The sequence below is a fragment of the Trichosurus vulpecula genome, chromosome 5 (genome assembly GCF_011100635.1).
Source record: "Trichosurus vulpecula isolate mTriVul1 chromosome 5, mTriVul1.pri, whole genome shotgun sequence".
Taxonomy (NCBI): domain Eukaryota; kingdom Metazoa; phylum Chordata; class Mammalia; order Diprotodontia; family Phalangeridae; genus Trichosurus; species Trichosurus vulpecula.
Window position 1 is genome coordinate 287,952,754 of NC_050577.1, and position 20,333 is coordinate 287,973,086.

Consider the following 20,333-nt stretch of genomic DNA (forward strand, 5'->3'; position numbering starts at 1 on the left):
CACGCCCTTCCTCCATCCTCCCCCCCTTCCTTTTTTCTCCATCCCGAAAGCCCTTGAGGCAAAGCTACTGGGCGGGCCATCCCAGAGGGAAGCCGATTGGTCGGCTCCTCGCAGCACGTGTCACATAAGCCGCTCGCGGATTGGCTGCCGGGTGCCGGAAGGAAGGAGTGGAGAGTTTGACGGTGGCGGAGGGGAGCGGCGAAGCCTCGGAAGGGGGTGGGGCGCCATCGGAGGCGGAGTAGAAGCTCTAGGTTCTCCACTGAGCCTGTCGTGTCCTTCCAGCCATCCATCCATCCATCCATCCATCTATCCATCTATCTATCTATCTGACCGTCCCGGCCTGTGACGGTGCTCTCCGGCTTGGCAGGGGATCAGCAGCTTTTAGTTAAGAGAGGGAACCACCGGCTGGAAGGGCGGCGGGGAATGGAAGCCGAGGACCTAAGCAGGTACGTGTCGGGGCTTGGCGAGTGGAGGGCTACTACCCCCTCCCCCCCAGCCTCCAGCCCGTTCTCCCCCTCCCCTCTGCCCCCCGACTTCGTCCCCAATGGGCGCATGCGCAGGAGCCGGTCTTTAAATGCCCCTCATCCTGGTACAAAGGCGGAGGCGGCGCGCGTGCGCAGACGCCTGGCCCTTCCCCCATGGAACGATCCCCTTCCCCCAACACCCTCCACCCCCGCTTTTTTTTTTTTGACCAACTTTTATTAAAGCACCTACTAGGTGTCGACCTGTATGTTAGGCGCTGGAGGATGCGGAGACGGAGTAAAACTTGTGCAAGAAGCCTTTCCCATCCCCCTGTGCTGATCATTTGCAGTTTCCCGGGTCCCGGGCTCGTGCCTCTAATCTGTGCATGTTGTCTCCCCCATTAGACTCCGAGCTCTTTGAGGGCAGGGAGGAGTTTTGCGTTTCTTTGTGTCTCCAGCTCTTAGCGCAGTGCCCGGTACGTAGTTTTGTTGTTTTTCTTAATTAAATTTAAGCTTCTAAATTAAATTAAGATTTTAAATTTAGCTTAAGCTTTTAAATTGAACTTTAGCTTTTAAATTTAATTTAAGCTTCTAAATTTAACTTAAGTCTTAAAAATATTTAAATTTTAATTGGAGGCAGCTAGGTGGCTCAGTGGGTCTGGAGTCAGGAAGACCTGAATTCAAATTCGGCTTCAGATGCTAGCTATGTGACCCTGGGCAAGTCACTTGATCTTTGTTTACCTTAATCCACTGGAGAAGGAAATGGCAAACCATTCCAGGATCTTTGCCAAGAAAACCCCACATGGGGTCGTGAAGAGTTGGACAAGACCGAACAACAAGAAGCTTTTAAATTTAAGTTTAAAAAATGATTATTGACCTAAGACAGCTCTTGCCTTCAAGGTACTCACCCCTCTCAGATTTCAATTTCTTGTGAGAATCCAATGAGATGAAATAATTCTTGTTCCAAAGGCCCTGGTGCTGCTTTAAGCTTTAATTGTTTAAGGCCTAAATGGTTTAAAGCTGTATTAAGAATTTTGGAACACCTTGAGTGAAAAGCAGCATGCGAACTTTTAAGCCCAGATAATTGGTAGCTTTTACTGTAGAGATTAGAAGAGACCTGTGATTTTGCTGTGAGTGGGTTAGCAAACTGCCTCCGCCTCGCCACAGGCTCCTTAGCTGCAGTTAAAGAGGCATTAGACAGTTGCCTGAGGCCCTTAGAGTTTTAGATGACTCCTCTTGGGGCGGGCTACCATTTCAGTCCTGAGATTGAACTTGAAGCCAGCTCTAGAGGATAGAGCCTTATCTGCTTTACCACCAGCCTGTCAAATTGTTAAGTTGTTGGTGGTCTTTACACGTAAGTAGATAAATTAATAGAGGAGAACCCTGGTCTTTGTTGAATCTTTCTAGTCACCTCCACCTCCTTGTGACCCCATTTGGGGTTTTCTTAGCAGAGATACTGGAGCGGTTTGCCATTTCCTTCTCCATATCATTTCATAGATGAGGAAACTGAGGCAAACAGGGTGAAGTGACTTGCCCAGGGTCACATAGCTAGTAAGTGAGACTGGATTTGAGCTCAGGTCTTCCTGACTCCAGGCCTGGCACTGTATCCACTTTCACCACCTAGCTGCCCCACCCTTGATCTGGGTGTCTGCTATTGTACAAAGCAGTTGGGAGGGGTTATTTGGTGAGAGGGGGAGGAGGCACTTACCCCTATACCTTTTTTGTATTCTTCTATCCACTTGACACCGGCCTCCTTTCACTTTCCTCGTACTCCCTTCTCTTGGCCCCTGGCATTTTCCCTGGCCATCCTTCCTGCAGTAAATGCTCTCCCTCCTCATCTCTGCCTCCTGGCTTCTCTGGCTCCTTAAAATCCCAGCCAAGAATCTTCAGGTTGTATAGGAAGCCATTCCCAGGGCCTCTTAATTCTGTTGCCTTTCCTCTGTGAATTATTAACTAATTATCCTGTATATAGCTTGTTTGTACGTACTCGTTTACATCCTGTCCCTCCCACCCCCCCATTAAATTGTGAGTTCCTTGAGGACAGGAACTAGATTTTGCCTTTCTCTGTATTCCCTAGCTCTTAACACTGTACCTGGCACATAATGGGCCCTTAAATAAATGCTTGTTGAGTGATCAGGAAAGGACTTAACAGCGGGTGTCCTTTTGATAAAGAAAACAACACTAAGACTTTGGGGATACCACGAATCGGAAGTGAAGTGAGGCCAGGCATGGGGTACAGCCTCTGCGAAGGCTCAGTGAGGAGAATTGAAATGTTGGATCGGGCTGTACTGCAGAGTAGGGGAAAGGGAGTGGTTTTTAGTTGACCTTTGAAGGATTGATTGGAGTCAGATTGGAAAAGACTGAAGTGTCAGGCAGAGCAGTTTGAGGTGGCGAGGGACGTGGTCAGTCTTCCTTCTGCTTTAGGAATAGCTGAGGATCATTGCTTTGTGAAGTGTTGCTGTCCAGACAAGCGACATAAAAGTATGTCAAAAGAGAAATCCAGCTCTAGAGCCACAAGGGACCTCATCTAATCCAGTCCTCTCGTTCTATACTTGAGGAAACTGAGTCTTAGACCCTGTGACTGACTTGCTTTGGTTTGCACAAGTGGTAAATAGCGGGGGCAGATCCAGCACTGTTTCGGTTGACCGAGGCTGAAACAGCAAGAGGGAGGACGAATGGTAGAAGGCAGTAGTGAGGTGGGAAGCCCATTAAGAGTGAGATGGTCTGAGTTCAGATCCCAACTCTGCTCTTTAATAGCGGTTTGCCCTGGATATGACACTTCTCCCTGACCCTTCAGCAAACCTACTCTGAAGGGTTGTTGTGTGGAAATGCTTAGTGAACCTTAAAGCGGCACAAGCGTGAATGTCTGTAGCAGACCCAGATGGTCTGGGTTGGTTATATGGGGGTCTTGTGCCAGGATTGTTTGGAGGTAGTGACATATTCAGTCCTCACTTGATGTGAGGGCTTTCCCTGGCAGTGTTGATCAGAAACCATCTTCATCCTCATTTTCTCCTGCAGGCATATCATACTCATCCTGCAGGACCTTCATCTGTCCTACCATAAATCTTTTATTCAAATAAGTTTTTATTGATATTTTCTGTTTCTTACATCACCATAGCTATCTCACATCTCTCTCCTCTTCCCTCTCCCAGAGAGCCATCCCATATGACCAATAATATCTTTTTGCAGAGGAGAAAAAAACCAACACAATTTACAGACACGTTGAAAAAGTCCAAAACCTTGTGCAGTGTGTCACAACTGTGCACCTCCCACCTCCACAAAGAGGTGACTTCTCCTTTCTCTTCACTTAAGTCCTGCTTGAGCTTTATAATTTTGTTACATTTAGTTTTGATTTTCTAATGTCACTTGTTCTTTCCATTTGCTTTGTTGTAGTTACCAGATTGTTTTCTTGGCTCTGCTTATTTCACTCTGCATCAGTTCACAGTGATCTTTCCATGCTTCTCTGCATGTATCACACACATAATTTCTTATAGTGCAGTAATATTCCATTGCATTCACCACAGTTTGTTTAGCCATGCCCAAATCGATGGGCATCTACTTTGTTTACATTTCTTAGCTTTCACAAAAAGTGCTACTATAAAATATTTTGGAATAAATGGGGACTTTTTTCTTATCAGGTTTTCTTGGAGTATAAGCCTGCTTAATGGAATTTAAATGGTATGGACATTTTAGTCACTTTATTTGCATAATTCCACATTGCTTTCTAAAATGGTTTTACTGTTTCACAGCTCCCGCCAAGGATGTATTAGTGTATCTTTCTTCCCACAGCCTGTCCAACATTTGACTTTTCCAATTTTTTGTCGTCTTTGCCAGTTTTCAAATTATGCGGTAAAACCAAGTTGTTTTGATTTGCATTTCTCTTATTAGTGATTTGGAGCATTATTTCATGTGTTTGTGAGTACTGTGCAGTTCTTTTGAGAACTGTTTGATCATATCCTTTGACCATGTATCTGTTGGGGAATGGTTATTACACTTTTTGTATCCATGTGTGTTAATTATAATTTTTTTCTATGTTAGATACCAAGCCCTAATCAGGGAAATTTGATGCAAAGAATTTTTCCCATTCAACCACTTCCCTTCTTATTCTAGATACATTAATGTCTTCGCAGAAGCTCTTCAGTTTCAATTGATCAAAGTTATCTGTTTTGTCTTTTGTAATTGTCTCTGTCTCTCATTTGGTTAAGAATACATCTCTTACACATAACTCTGAGCGATCCGTAAATCTTTTTATGAGTTCTCCAACCAACATGCTGGGGCCTTTCTCTAGATCTCTTAACATTGTGTAGCTGTCTGTACTATCTGGAATGCTTTCTGTAAATTGTTAAAGTTCAGTTAACAGTAGGATCTGCTTATTTCCTCCAAATGAAAACTATACACAGTGCTTATATTGAAGCATCTACAATAGGATATATGAAAATATCATTTATGATATTTATGACATAATGACTAATTGAACAACCAGTAATAGTCCCAGAGAGTAGGTAATGAAATATGTGTCCTCTCTCATGTCAGAGAGATGGGAGGGGGATATTGTATTCATCGTCAGATGAAGTCACTTGGATGTTTTTGCTTTATTGTGTTTTCTTGATCGCAAGTTAGGGTTCAGTCTGGAGGTAAGAATCAAATAACTGTTATAAAGACAAAAAAGCCTGAATAAGATATATGTAAAATAAAATAATAGAAGAGTAATATGGGGAAAATTAACAGGAGTGTTTAAAACTTTATCTTTAAATTTCTTGAACCCTGCCTTTTTGTCTAATGTCATGTAAATAGTTAAGTGAGCTTTAGGAAGACCTCAGTTGAAAGAACCTCACGGTGAACTCTTTTTTAAAATTAGTGATAATTTATTTACATGAAAAATTACTTCTTAGTTAAATCACTCTTAAGTTTGTATTTTCATTTTCCAGGTTTTCCTAAACGGGGCACATGTGTGCCAGCAACCTCCAAGAGTAAATTGGGAGATTTTTGGGAGAGTGATTATTCCTTTCCATGGTATCACCCTCAATGGGTTATAAATGTATTTTAAACAGCTCTTGTTAATAAACATCTGTTCACTGTCACTGTTTCATTTTTTCAGATTCAACCTTCAGAGGTCTGTTAGCCACTAGAGAGCTGACCCTGAGGTTTAGGTGTGTTACTATCACCACATAGTTGAACAGCTAAGCCTAGGAGAGCTAGCAGCAATTCCTTACAGCTGTTTTTTACTTTTAATCACTTTTACAGGGCTTTTAATAACTTATGTGGAACATATTGAAAAAAAATAAATATATGAGAGAGTAACCTATGACATAGTGTTATATCACTTACCAGAACATTTTTTTTTCTGCTAGCATGATTACATTTTGAAACAGGTTGAATATTGAAGAGAGGTTATAGACATTTTTAATATTATGGTAGCCAGTCAGATCTGCCTTGAACTGTAAACATAGCTTTTTTTTGAAGGCATGTGGCTGTTGTTAACTTTTGGGGTCTTACCAGCTATGGGATTCTGTGATATCTCTAGAAAACCATCTCCATATCCCTTAAATATTCTTATTGAAACAAAGGTGTGAATTCTGGTTACAAAATAGTATGCTAGCATCTCGTTATAACTTCTTATTTAATAAAATAGTTTGGAATATTATAATGAAAAGATATTCTCTTATTCACTTTTTCTTTTTTAAGATACTCTTTTGAGCAAATTCAAGCATTTTACCAGTTTCCATACCATCCGATGATGGCTGCAGCTCCCAACATGGAATTTATGAATGAACAACTAGCTCTACCAGAAATTCCAGTCCCAGCCTTTGACCCGGAACCTATTCAAGGTAGTTTTGGATGCATTGATAGATTAAGTGAAATTTTAATTAACCAGCCTTTTTTGCCTCTAGAAAACATGTAGTTGATTGATCTTTATAGGTGTGCTTTATCCTGTTTGTCTTTCATAGGGCATTTTTTCATGACTTGGTAATAGTTTTCCTTCAGACTTGCTGCCCAATATTTAAGTGATGTGTGGCTAGAAACTACTCTGAGATATTAAATCACAATTGTGTAGTATTAAAAAAGATAACAACCAGGTCTCATTTTATTTAATTGTTTATGACTGATATTGGTGAATTCATTACTGTATAAAGAAAAGAAGTTGCTCTTACATTGTGACAAAAGAAGCTTTTCAAAAAACGTTCTTAGAGCTTAACTGTAGCAGACCTATTCTGTCTGATTCTTTACTATCCAGAATTCAATTTTTTCTTCTTTTAAATTCATTTTGAACTTAAATACAAAAAGACAAAAAAAGAGAACATTTCCATGTACAAAGCATAACAGAAGAGGATTCAATATAAAACCATGAATTTCCATTTCACACTTTCCTTACGTTACTGGTTCAAAGGGTATACACAGCTTTATAACTCTTTGAGGATAATTGCAGATTGCTCTCCAAAATGCTTGGATCGGTTCACGGTTCACCAACAGTGACTTAATGTCCCAGTTTTTCCACATCCCCTCCAACATTTGTCACTTTCCCCTTCTATTATTTTAGCTAAACTGGTAGGTATAAGATGATGTCTAAAAGCTGTTTTCATTCGCATTTCTCTAATCAGTAGTGATTTAAAGCGTTTGTTCATATGACTTTATATAGTTTTGATTTCTTCATTGAAAAACTGCCTGTTCATATCCTTTGACTATTTATCTGTTGAGGAATGACTCGTATTCTTATAAATTTGACAAAGTTCTTTATATATTTGAGCTATGAGACCTTTATCTGAGATACTATCTATAAAATTTTCTCCCAACTTTCTGCTTTCCTTCTAATCTTGGGTTACATTGGTTTTATTTGTACAGAAGCTTTCTTATTTAATGTAATCAAAATTATCCATTTTACATTTCACAGTGCTCCAGAATTCATTTTTAAACTGAAAAACATTTTAAATGCCATAAAAGAATCAGAGGAAGATCTAAAGTGAGCCGTGTAGATCTTTTATAGTGCATTTATGGGAAGACATAGACAAAAAGTGTACACAATGAGCCGTGTGAGGTTTGTAAGCAGCATTAATGAAAGTAGAGATCAGCCTATCAAGATGAATTTGACTATATACGCTGGCAATATGATTTTTAAAGAAAGTGGTACATGTGCCACTCTGTTGTAATCCAACTTTGTGGGTAAATTTAAAAACAGAAACAGAAAACTTTGTACCAGCACATAGAATTTTACTGCTTAAACTAACTAGCTTGTTCACCACTCAGGCAAAAAAAAAAAAAACAACAATATAGTAAGCATTAGTAAGGATGCAGTACCAAGAAAAAGCTAATGGATTTATATTTCTAAACTTTTTAAAATTTAATTTTAGTACAGGAGTGAAGGCCTTTTTTTTTTTTTTTAAACAAAAACCACTGGTCCTTAAGAGAAAAAATCAGTCAACAGCCACGTGAATTTAAAAAAACAAACAAACAAAAAAAAAAAACCCAACACACCTGAAATTGATTTATATGTATGTATTTTAGTTTTTTTCTTTTAATTTTTAGAGAAATATTATTGCTCCTCTCTTTTGCTTTTTACATTAAAAATGGAACCTAGAACTCTGTTCAGTAACTACATCAAATAATACAATCTTGCTTCTAAAAGGAAAAATATATTTTAAAGAAGCTGCTGATGAGCTGGAGAATGTCCAGAGGATGAGAAGCGGGGTGGTGAAGGGTCTTGACCTTCTACTCAAGGAGTTGGTGATGCTTGGTGTAGAACAGAAAGCTAGCTGTCTCCTAGAGTTTGAAGAGCTCTCACGTGGAAGAGGGATCCGATGTCGCAGTAGTTTGTAAGAGGCAAATTTGGACTTGACATTAGGATAAACTTTCTAACAGTGACAGCACTTCAGAAGTGGGACAGGCAGCAGGATCCTGCTTTCTTGAGGCCTCTACGCAAAGGCAAAAATGAGGGACCACTGACGAAGATCTTTGGCAGAGAGGATTTTTGTTCAGAAATAAATTGAACTTGATATTCTCTGAGATTCCAATCCTGGCTGACACTTGCTGGCTGTGTAGCCCTGGGGAAATTGCTTAGCCTCTCCCTATACTATAGTTTTCCTCAGGTGTAAAAAGAGGGATTAGGCTTGATGGCTCTTATGCCTCTTCTAATTCAAAATCTATGATCCTTTGACTCTTCCCAAACCTGACATTATGTAGCAATAATAATTCAGCCTAAAACATTACCTACAGTTTTATTTTTCATCATGTAATTTTGCTTGCAAAGTATTTTAATCATTATTGAAAGTTTGTTCTTGAAATACTTTGTTTTCCTCATTTTTTTGTGAGAAAAAGCTTTTACTTTCTGCTCAGGAAAGTAAGAGGTATCTTGTTTCATTTTCTGGAGGGGAAAAAAGTTCTCTCTTGGACAAATATCTCTACCCTGTAGTCTTTTAGAATATGGCTGTTTGAGGTTATTGTGTTTTTGAGATTACATTCTCAAATGCAGTTGCCTCTTGCTTGCTAAAGGCAGGAGCATTGCTGTCTGTACCCTAATGGCTATGAGTGTAGTAATTAAGCATTTTTTTAAACACTTGAAAATTAAATTAAAGCACGGTACAATAGCCAGAGAGCTGGCCTCAGAGTCAGAAAAACCTAGATTCCAGTCCTGCTTCTGACACATAATTGAATGAATGACCTGGGCAAGTCTTTTAAACTGTCAGTATACCATGCAACTCTGTAAGACGTGCTGGTCTGTATTGCTAGAAGGAAGTTCCACATGAAGAGTTCTTATGTTTTTGAAATCATAGATTTAGAACAAAAGAAAGGTATCAGGCGTGTTATTTATAAATTCCCAAACTGCACGTATTCTTATCTGGACTGGGAAAGAGAAACGCTGGATTAAGATTCAGGTGTCTCAAGAAATTTAATAAATCACAGGAAACTAACACCAATTGAAAAAATAGTAATATAACAGAATTTGGAGGTATCAGTTAAAAAAACCAACTGGTAGGCCTTGGCTGAGCTTGAGCTCTAGGCATTGGAAACTTTAGTAGAAATCTGGATGCTGGATTTCCTAGGACAGTTCTCGTCTTAGGCAATATGGTACAGTAAACAGAACACTAAACTTAGAGTCAAAGGACCTGAGTCCAAAGCCCAGGTATGCAGTTTGTTCCTGGGGTGACCTTGGGCTAGTCATTTAAACCCTTTGGGCCTCAGTCACCTCATGTATATAAGGAAGAGGTTAGACTGTATGACTGTTGGACTCCTAAAGTGTCTTCCAACTCTGGATCTGTAATATTATATCTTATGAATAATTTTAACTTTTGAATGTAAATGGTTTAAATTCATCCATAAAATGGAAGCATGCCAGACTAGTTTAGAAAACAGAACCCACCCATTTGCTGCACGTGAGACATAAAGACACATGTAGAGAGTTAAAAGAAAAACAGGACTAAAAATTGATTGTGCCCCAGGTAAATGTAAGAAGTGGCAAGAATTGCAGTCATGATTTAAGATAAAACAACAGTAAAAATAGATGTGATAGATGAATTTGGAAGAATCCACAAAGGGTAAGGTGGCGTAGACAGTTTGCAATTTGCATCATTGAACTCACAAATCTATTAAAGTAATACAATTTGAATATTGGCATATGAAAAATCTTAGTTTCAAGTTTTTCATAGAACTTATAGTAGTTTACTTGCCATTTAGACTATTAGTTTATTAGAGTAATACCACATTTTTCTGGCATTATTGGGAAAGGATATATTGTTCCACAGAAGTGAATTAACCTATTAATGCATGACAATTTTTTAAAAAATTAACTTTATGAAGGGAAATCTTTCTTAAGAGTTCTTTCTTATCAAGTATATAGATCAAATAAAATATTTTCTTGAAGATTCAGATTTATTACTGTGAACTAATCGGATGCCTGTTATATGCCCGGTACTATGCTAGGCTCTGGGGATAGAGGTACAGAAGTATGAGACATCCTTATCCTCCAGGAACCTGTGTTCTGTTGGCCAGATACATCATGATCACAGATAAGAAAATTCAGCATATGTTCAAAATAAACATTGAGTTTGGAAGGACTGGGGCCCACTGACAACTGAGAGTTGCCTACAGATTGGTGAATGAGTTCCTTGCCCAGACTACCATTTCATGAGGGGAACCAGGCTATGCTTACTTTACTCCTGCCTCATTCCTCACTCTCCAGGCTTCTCTATCCTTGTATGTAGTTGTGTAATGTGATTGTGCTAACCTTCAGTGTGTTGGCTCTTCAGTGCTGTTTATAGATCCCTTTTATTAGATCTCTAGCCTAAGTCACTGACATTTTAAAGTACATAAAGACTTAGTGAAGATCTTATATATGGTGAGCACCGAATATCCTTCATCTGTGATAGAAATGTCAGATATCTACAACCTAAATAATTCCAATGTTTCAGAAGAAAAGGGGAGAAAAAGAAGAACCAGATCGTCAGAGCCAAAACAGCTGGAGCCAAAAAAGCCAGAGCCGAAAAAACGCACTGGATCCCCCAGAGCAGCCAAATCAAGGGGGAAACAAGAAAAAATTACAGATACTTTCAAAGTGAAAAGGAAAGTGGATCGTTTTAATGGGGTCTCAGAAGCTGAGCTTCTGACTAAGACCCTGCCCGATATTTTGGCCTTCAACCTGGACATTGTCATTGTAAGTTGGCATCTTCATAAAACTTTTCATAGTAGACTAAGTTTTTTCAGTGGATTATCTGTAATTCACAGGCCACTTTTGAGATGCTTCTGTACTTTGATGGAAAGATTCATTTCCAAGTGTCCCTTTCGGGGATTATAAGTATCAACTTCTGAGCTGCTGAAAGTTACATTGCAAGAGGCCACTCAGCTCTTAATGTCCAATTTGCCTTTTGAGAAAGTTTCACTACTAAGAGCTAAAAGATAAAGAGAACAAAACATAGCTATTAACAGAAGTTACCCAGAAAGCTCCCTCTTGGCCTCCTTCCCCATCTGTTCTTGCTTTCTCGCTCTGTTCCACGTACCACCTTTCGACCACATTTCCTAGTATATTCCTGACATTCCTGACATTCCCCTTTCACCAGCACGAGAAGGATGGGATAGAGCCATGAAGTAGGGGCTGCTTGTTGAACCAGAAGCTGGTGTTAAGTGTTCATGGCTTCCTTTCTTCATTTTCTTCCTATGATTTGATTTTGGTTTTTGACAGAGTATTTGAGTTGGGGTTTTGTGAACATTTAGGAAATCTGTTATGGAATGTGACACACTGGCATGTAGTACTATTTCTAGCCCATATTTCTATAGTACTTTGTGGAAAACAAAACTTTTTCCCCTGCAAGAAAATCCTGGGGGGTTTTTCACCACTTTACAAACAAAAACCTGAAGCTCAGAGTGAGTTTCAAGAAGCCCCAACTTTATGTCCAAGGTCCCAGAGTTGATACCAAAGACAGGACTTGAACTGGGATCCTCTGATGCCACATCCAGGGCTCTTTCCCAACACATGGTACCACTTCTTACAAAAGGGCACTGAATTCTTTTCTGATCACTATTCATTTGAATTCCTGGTGCCAGATTGTACTGAAATTTGAGTTTTTCATGCTTTTTAATTCAAATTTTGATTTAAATGCCTTCAGTTTTTTTTTAAAGAGCTCTGAAATCTTGGATTTAGGGTAACCTTTAAAGTCAGAGCTGTCAGACACTTTTCCACCAACACTCTACCATGTGCTCTAACCAGATTAAAATAGTAATTGGGAAATGTTTAACAAAATAAAATACAATAGATAACATTACATTTTCAAACTAAGTTATTATGCAGCCCATAGGTATCCCTTACACATGGCTTCCATTTCTACTTGAGTTTGACTTCACCTTTAGCTGAAAGGTGTGTGATGTAATTGATCCAGATTGAAAAAATAATTTAGGACAAAAGATTTTTTTTCTGAAATGAAATTATTTCCTCAAACTAAGACTGAGAAATTATTTAAGACCATATATTGCTAATCACATTTACTTAAATCTGTCTTTTAATAAATTAACTTTGGAAATGAAGGGTTGATTACCTTTTTTTCTCAACAGATCCGTATCTTGGTAACTCTAAAATCTGACCTGTCTTGCTTTCTAGATTGGCATAAACCCAGGACTCATGGCAGCTTACAAAGGGCATCATTACCCGGGACCTGGAAACCATTTTTGTACGTTGTTCTCTTACTAAGATTTCATTGTTAAATGTCATTAGCTTTTTAGCTAGGTTATTTTTTCTTGCCTTAGCCTGTCATGGTTTATAAGACTGTATCATGAGGCCGATTTTACCAAGCTAGAAAGGATGAGCTCACTGGGGGATTGTGTCTGCTGTCACAGACCAGCCTGATTAATGGAAAGGGAGTCAGTACTAGCAGGAGGGTTACCAGGTGATGACTTTGGGAGACTTTGGTAAGCCATAAAGTTGGTAAAAATACAAACCAGTCCCTAATCCTGAGCCATCCCGCCCTCTGCTTCTGTAGAGCAAAAGTAGTCAAGTAGCAGAAAGGTAGAGCAAAGGGTGCCAAAAGCCAGGCATTCTAAAGAATGTCTACCAAGAACTGTTTTCACTGGATACTTACTCTTAATGCATCGTCCTGTCCAGTGACCAAAGAGTTAATTAGAGTACTAGGGTAGCTAACCTCTGTCCATGTTGACATTCTCACTGTGAGTAAAAGAGTAACAGAATTGTGCCTCAGTCTCTTTTCAGAGGGGCAGATCTAGGCTGGAGTCAAGATGGCAGCTTAGTAGGAAGAAGTACAGCTGTGTTGCCCTATCAAAATTCCTCCACGGAGATCTTGGACTTGCCATTTCGTAGGTTTAGGGAACTCCCCATGTGAAAACCCCCTCAGAGCCTTCTATAGTTCTTGTAGTACAGAAGAGTTAAGTGACTTGTCTGTCATCATGTACTTCTTAGGTGTCAAAGGCAGGATTTAAACCCCAAGACCTGTGACACCCCACCTCTAAAGTAATAAAATTACAAGTTCTGATGCTCTTTCTTCTTACACAAGGAGTACACATGTGTCCTGTGATCTGATTTGCCTTTCTTTGGGTATTTTGGGGGAGGTGGTAGTATCATCTATTAGCATGAAGGGAACCTAATAATCAGATGGATTAGGCTACCACATTTCCAAACATATAATTACTTAGAACCAGCATGGTTACCAAAGACGTGATAATGTTCCAGTCACAAGTGCCACTTAACCAGTTTGGTTCAGCTGGCCCAGACTGATGGTTCATACTATGGTCATAGGGCATTAACTGCTAGTTCTGGTGCCACAAAGGAGAAATGCACTAGTGTCCATGTATCATCACCCGGTAGACAAAATATCAGGATCTGTTTAAGGCACTGGATTCATGATGGGATTTTAAAAATCTCAAATGTGAAGAATTCTGATCATCTTAGATTCATAGAAACCTAGAATAGAAAGGAAGCTTAGAGGCCATCTAGTCTAGTTTTTAATTTTAATATGAAAGTTCTCCTTGTAAAAGACTTCTTTTTTTAGAGCTTCTGGCTTATATGTCGATTGAATGCGTAACCGCATTTATTAAGTGTACTCCCCTAAGTGCTGGGATACAAACAGAAAAGTCAGATGGTCCCTGCTCTCCAGGAGCTCACTTTATTTGTTTTTGGTTTTGTTTTTTTTGGAGGGGGGAGGTGAGGCAGTTGGGGTAAAGTGACTTGCCCAAGGTCACACAGCTAGTGTCAGGTGTCTGAGGCTGGATTTGAACTCAGGTCCTCCTGACTCCAGGGCTGGTGCGCTATTCACTGCGCCACCTAGTTGCCCCAGGAGCTCACTTTATCAATGGGGAGACAACTCACATGGAAGATTTCAGCTGTAAGGCAGGTGGAGGGTCCCATGCTCCTTAAGTGGGAGAGTAGATAGTCAGAATTCCAAAAGACTCATGATGGAAAATGCTGTCCACATCCAGGGAAGAACAGTGGAGTCTGAATGCAGAGCAAAGCAGACTTTTCCCTTTTTGTTGGTTTTTTTTTGTTTTTGCTTTCTTGTGGTTTTTCCCTTTTGTTCTGATTCTCTCACAACATGACTAATGTGGAAATATGATTCATATGATTGTACATGTATAGCCTCTATCAGATCATTTGCTGTCTTGCGGAGGGAGGAAGAAAAAATTGGAACTCAAAATCTTATAAAAGTGAATGTTGAAACTAAAACTAAATGTGAAACAGAATATAAATTCTCCTTATCCCAGTAAACCTTTCACCTTCAAGTTAAAATCATGTCTTATTTTTTTCTACTCTTTTGTTCTAGGGAAGTGTCTCTTTATGTCTGGACTGAGTGAGGTCCAGCTAAATCATATGGATGACCATACTTTACCAGGAAAGTACGGCATCGGCTTTACAAATATGGTTGAAAGGACCACCCCAGGCAGCAAGGATCTTTCAAGGTAGGGCAGTAAACAGTGGTTTTTAATACTGTGAAATATAAACCTTGTGGGCCACAATTACCTTCTTGTCCTCCACTTTCCATCTTGTTTTTATGTTGTCTCTGTTGTTACAAAATCAGGGTGCCATTACTGTTTTTTCATTCTGAAGATTTGCCAAGATGGCATATTACTGTATTATACAGACCTCTCTTAACTGCTTTGTTATTCCATTTTAGTAAAGAGTTTCGAGAAGGAGGACGCATTTTGGTGCAGAAGTTACAGAAATACCAACCTCGAATAGCGGTTTTCAATGGAAAATGTATGGTTTTTTTCTGTGCACTTAAACTAGTCTTTTATTGTTATTAATGTTATTTTCCACAGTTCTATATGTCAGTATGGCTTTCTTTCATTTTAGGTATTTACGAAATTTTTAGCAAAGAAGTTTTTGGAGTAAAAGTTAAGAAGTTGGAATTTGGACTTCAGCCTCATAAGGTCCCAGACACAGAAACTGTAAGTTCCCCAAACTGCATTTGCTAGCAGACTAATTATAGATGGAAATGAAAGATTTTTACTCAGGGTAGCCTTTCTCGTTCCTCTAGCTCATGGTAATCGATGATAAGAAAAACAGCATATTAGTCTAAATAAAGGCTGCCCCTTTAAGATGTGTTCTCTTCGAAAGGAAAAACAGAGAGATGTACTACAGTACACCAAACATAAATCACATTTATATTGTATGGGAACCATTTTTAGGGGAAAAACAGTTCCCATAGCTGGGCCAATATGGTACAGGCATGTGTTGATTTTGCTGAATATTTAATCCAAGACTTTTGAACTTTGTCTACAAATGTAACATTTGCTAAACAGTGTTAGACAAATGAATTAGGTCCTATAAGTGCAATCAAAAGATTGAAACATACTTGTGAAATTCAAGCATATAATCTCTTAATGACAAAGTAGTAAAGAAAAAATAAAGGAAAATTATTTCAATAGTAGAAATTTATTTTCTTAAATGAAGAGGGAATTATGATGCTAGTTCCATATAGTTTTATTTTATAAATTCATTTATTCTGTAAATTTTTATCGGGCTTATATTCTCCAATACCATATTCAAGGAAACATTTGTTGTTCAGTCATTTCAGTTGTGTCTGACTCTCTGCGACCCCCATTTGGGGCTTTCTTGGCAAAGATACTGGAGGGGTTTACCATTTTCTTCTCCTGGTCATTTCATAGATGAAATGGAGGCAGACAGTGTTCAGTGGCTTGACCAGGGTCACACAGCTAGGAAGTATCTGAGGCTGGGTTTTAATTTAGGAAGATGAGTCTTCCTAACTCCAGGCCTGGAGCTCTGGGCACTATAACGCCACCTAGCTGCATCATGGGAAGAAAGAAATACAAATAAAACCTGGTCCCTGTTTTCAGTGTAGAAACTAAGGTCACCTCAGATCAAATAAATACATGGTTATATGCTTCCCTTAATGGATTTCATTTATAATGGGTTCCTTTATAGGTTGATTTTGTGATCTATTTGCAGAGATATACCTAATTTACTTTATTTCTTTTAACAAGCAATGATCTTCACTCCACACACACACGCACACATGCACACGCACACACACACACACACACTTTCTTTGAATTTTGCCTGACACTCTGGCTTCTGGGTTCTTCTCACTCTGTCTCCTCTTGTAGCTCTGCTACGTCATGCCGTCATCCAGTGCAAGGTGTGCTCAGTTCCCACGGGCACAAGATAAAGTTCATTATTATATCAAGCTGAGAGACTTGAGAGACCAGTTGAAAGGCACCGTACCTAACTCAGACGTTCAGGAGGTGCAGTACACATTCAATTTGCAGCTTGCCCAAGGTATGTTACTGCTGTGCGGCCCTGTACGTGAAGCCAGAGACAGTGTGGCCTCCATTATACCAGCACACTGCCATAAGGGGCATTTGACCCAAGCCATTTCCGTTAGAGAACAAGGTTTTGTCCCTTACTCATCCCCTCAGGCCAGGCCTTTCCCTCCCTCCCTCCAAGTCTTCAGATCTTTCAGATGCCCCTAAAGCAGGGGATCGTCACCTCTTCACCTTTTGGGGTCATTGCTTTCTCATGAAGCCTAAGGACCTCTCAGAATAATGGTTTGTGTTTTTTTAATCCATTAAATGATATATATAGGTTACAAAATAAACCAATTCTAGCAGAATGCTACTATTAAAATATATATTTTTTAAAAAACATATTCATGGATTCTAGGTTATGAACCTCTATCCTAGAGAGGTTGTTGCTGGTTTTTGTTTTTTAATACTGTGGGTAGGAGTGGTGTTGGGACTGAGAGACATTCTAACATACCTTTAAAATTACATATAAAGTAGCCACACATCTTTTAAGTTATTTCTTCTCCGTGATTATAAAGTAACATATTTAGATTCTGCCCCCAAGTTACCATTATGGGAAAAGATGTTTGAGGTTGTCACAAATGCTCTATGGTTATCTGCAGAGGTCAATTACCAAGTAACCGTTTTCACATCTAACTTCCACGAGTAACCATTTTCCAACTAATGTTCAGAAGTTTTAATTTGTTTTTCTTCTTACAGAGGATGCAAAGAAGATGGCTGTTAAGGAAGAAAAGTATGATCCAGGCTACGAGGCAGCTTATGGAGGCGCTTACTGTGAAAGGGCGTGTGATGTTGAGCAGCCGTGTCCCTTCGCTTTGGATGGGACAGGTAGAGTGAGGCTGCCCTTCCTGTGTCATGGAATGATTCTGTTGTGTTCCCAGGCTGGGATAACATCATCCTTTTTACCATGTTTAGGAAGCAGCAGACATATAGTACAGAGAATGTAGAGGGATCAGGAAGCCCTAGGCCCCCCCCCCCCCCCAGCTCTGTGACCCTGGGGGTGTCACCTGCCTCGGGGTCTCAGGCAGACTCCAAGGACTTGTTTAGTACATCTTAGATGAGCTACACTTTGTGATGAGGGAAGGAATTTCTCCACCGGGAATCCTCTTTCTACTGTGTTACTGTAAGTTATTGCGTTAGTAATGGCTGAGGTAGACGTATTAATTTAATGTGTAATTAAGGGGGGAGAAAAATTTCTTCTCAGTTACTGTAATTCAAAATAATCCCCATGAATAATGATTTCCTACCCTGAATGGTTTTTAAAATGGTTTTATATTCAAAAAGTTACAACTGAACTTCCAGGTTATGACGGCAGCTCTGATAAATCCTGTTCCCAGAAACTTCTTGGCCATCATTACCCGTTCTCCTTGAAAGGCCTTCAGTTATATCATCTCAGTCTTTTAGACAGAATAAACACTGATTTTTTTTTTCTGCCTAGGAACAAGTAACGCAGTCCTAAGTGGAGAACCAACTTTTGGGGACATAGCAAGCGATGAGTGGATGACGCAGTCATTCACAGACCAGATTCTGCCTTCCTTCAGTCCCTTTGGGATCCTCGAACAAGAAGGTGGCTGCATGTGAGGATGGCCCTTCGAAGCTCTTCCTGCACACTGCAGTTTTAATGCAGCTGTCTAGAAAGGTGCCTCAGTTCACCAACTGAAGCATTTTAATAGAACTTCACTCATCTCATTTTCTGGTAACCCATTTGTGTGGTAGAATTAACTTTGTGAACTAGATAGTTTGAAAGCAAATGTAGATCCTTTTGTATGTGAGTTTTTATATTTAATGTGTGCCATTGTTTACAGTTTTTGACAAACTGTAGTCTTATTTTTGAAGAAATTATTTCTTTTGGGCGTTGCTTGTAGTCTGTATTTTTTTTTAAACAGCCTGTATATTTATACTCCTTTCTTAAATCTACATATGGCGAGAAATTCCAGAGTCCTTTTATGCCTGAAAAGCACATTCTGTGCATGATTGTCACGGGTATAGACACACAAATGTGTCACAGTTCTCATGTGGACATGAGGCTACTCACCTGATGTCCATGAGCATGTGCTCTGGGACTTGGGGATTTTCCAGTTGTGCTGATGGAGGAATCCTAAATCATTTCTTTCCCCAAAGTGGCCCCTTTTCCATGTGGCCAGCCGTTGGCATTTCTTGGTAAGGAAGCCACCTGGATCCAGGCCACAGGTCGGAGCCAGCCACCTTCCCTTCACAGCAGACCAGCAGCTGGCCACCGCCCAGGAGCCAGCACGCACACAAGTCAGCTCTGGGGAACGCAGGCAGGCCTTGGAAAATCGCATTTTCAATGGTTCATTTGTCACTTGGCAGATTGTTACTTGTGAGGAAGAGCAAAGGTATGTAGTTGGGAGGCAATGACCTTTCTGTCTGGTGCCTGCCTCTGCTCTCCGTGTGGTGAGTAACGGAGCGAGGTGTTGTTCATATAGGTGCTTTTCATACTTGAAACATGCATCAAATGTGTTGTCTAATAGAATGTGACTTCCCCTGCTGGTCCTATCTGATAAACTAGTCGTTTTCATTCCCTTTCTCCACCATAACTCATCTCTTTGGCAAGAATGTCCTTTGGTTAGGGTCCATGAAAAGGTATTTTGATTCTGTATCTTGTGATTTTCTGGCATACAGTCTCCACGGTGCTACCAGTGACCCATAATCACTTCATCTTGTGGGTGTTAGACCCATTCATCAGTGCCATTTTTATTAAATTCTGACCTGGTCAGAATGCCAAAATCATGGAAAATCAGAGCTGGAAGGGACCCTTAGAGACGTCTGCTAGTTCAGCTCCCTAATTCTGTTAGTGGGGAAACCAAGGCCCCCTGAGGGTAAGTGTTAATGGCAAAGTAGGACAAGAACCCAGATGTCCTGACCACCCCGTGCCCCCCCCCCCAGTGCTCTTACACATCGTGCTTTTATATTCAGATAGTATGTGGCTTTTAAAATATGAAATATTTATGATGATTTATAGTTGTTGTTTCAGGGAGTCATGTGGCTTAACCCTATTTGTAATAGCTGTTTAAAAATCTATATTGTGAATCCAATCCTGCTTTGGTTTTTATGCTGTCGGCTGTGGTGGACACTTTCTCCTTTTTTCCCTTCAGTTAGGTCAAATTGTGTGAAAACTCTTTGTTCTCTGTTATTTAAGATGATGTACTGTATTACGGTTTACATGGACATTCTCCTGCAGGTGCTCACAAGTGCCTTGCATCAGGGATTAGTAGGAATCGATTATATTTTCACAAGAACGATGTAAAGCATGTGATTAGATACCACTCTAGTATGTAACTATTGTAGCTTTACAATAGTCTTGTTGTAATTTAAAGGGGAGGGAAATGCCATCTTTGGATTTTGTCACACACCTGCTATAGACGTGAGTATTGGAAATATCTAATCATGTGATATGGCATTTTCATGAAAAAAAGGAAGTCAGTTGTGGCTGTTAAATTGTCTTACCTAAGATGGTCTGGAGCTTTTTCATTAAATGGTATTGGAAAAGATTTTAAATGATTTTGAAAGTATGCCAATTTTGACAATAAACACAGAGGAATTCTGTCTCTTTGGTGTCTTCCTGTTGTATGAGGTTTTCATTTTATACACCTTATTGTA

General features: G+C 39.7%; 1 protein-coding gene across 2 annotated transcripts; it reads left to right on the forward strand.

Moving 5' to 3' along the window:
* The first annotated feature begins 156 nt into the window (after window positions 1-156).
* Window positions 157-20,292, forward strand: TDG (thymine DNA glycosylase). Of its 2 annotated transcripts, XM_036761468.1 has the most exons (11): window positions 157-446; window positions 867-937; window positions 6,147-6,289; window positions 10,862-11,103; window positions 12,541-12,610; window positions 14,711-14,846; window positions 15,062-15,144; window positions 15,241-15,335; window positions 16,515-16,686; window positions 17,412-17,540; window positions 18,151-20,292. In XM_036761468.1, exons 3-11 carry the CDS (start codon window positions 6,196-6,198, stop codon window positions 18,291-18,293), a joined length of 1,164 nt encoding a protein of 387 aa, XP_036617363.1. In that variant the 5' UTR covers window positions 157-446; window positions 867-937; window positions 6,147-6,195; the 3' UTR covers window positions 18,294-20,292. The 2 variants fall into 2 exon arrangements, with proteins under 2 accessions (XP_036617363.1, XP_036617362.1); XM_036761467.1 differs by lacking the exon at window positions 867-937 and having other exon boundaries at window positions 168-446.
* Window positions 20,293-20,333: the final 41 nt, after the last annotated feature.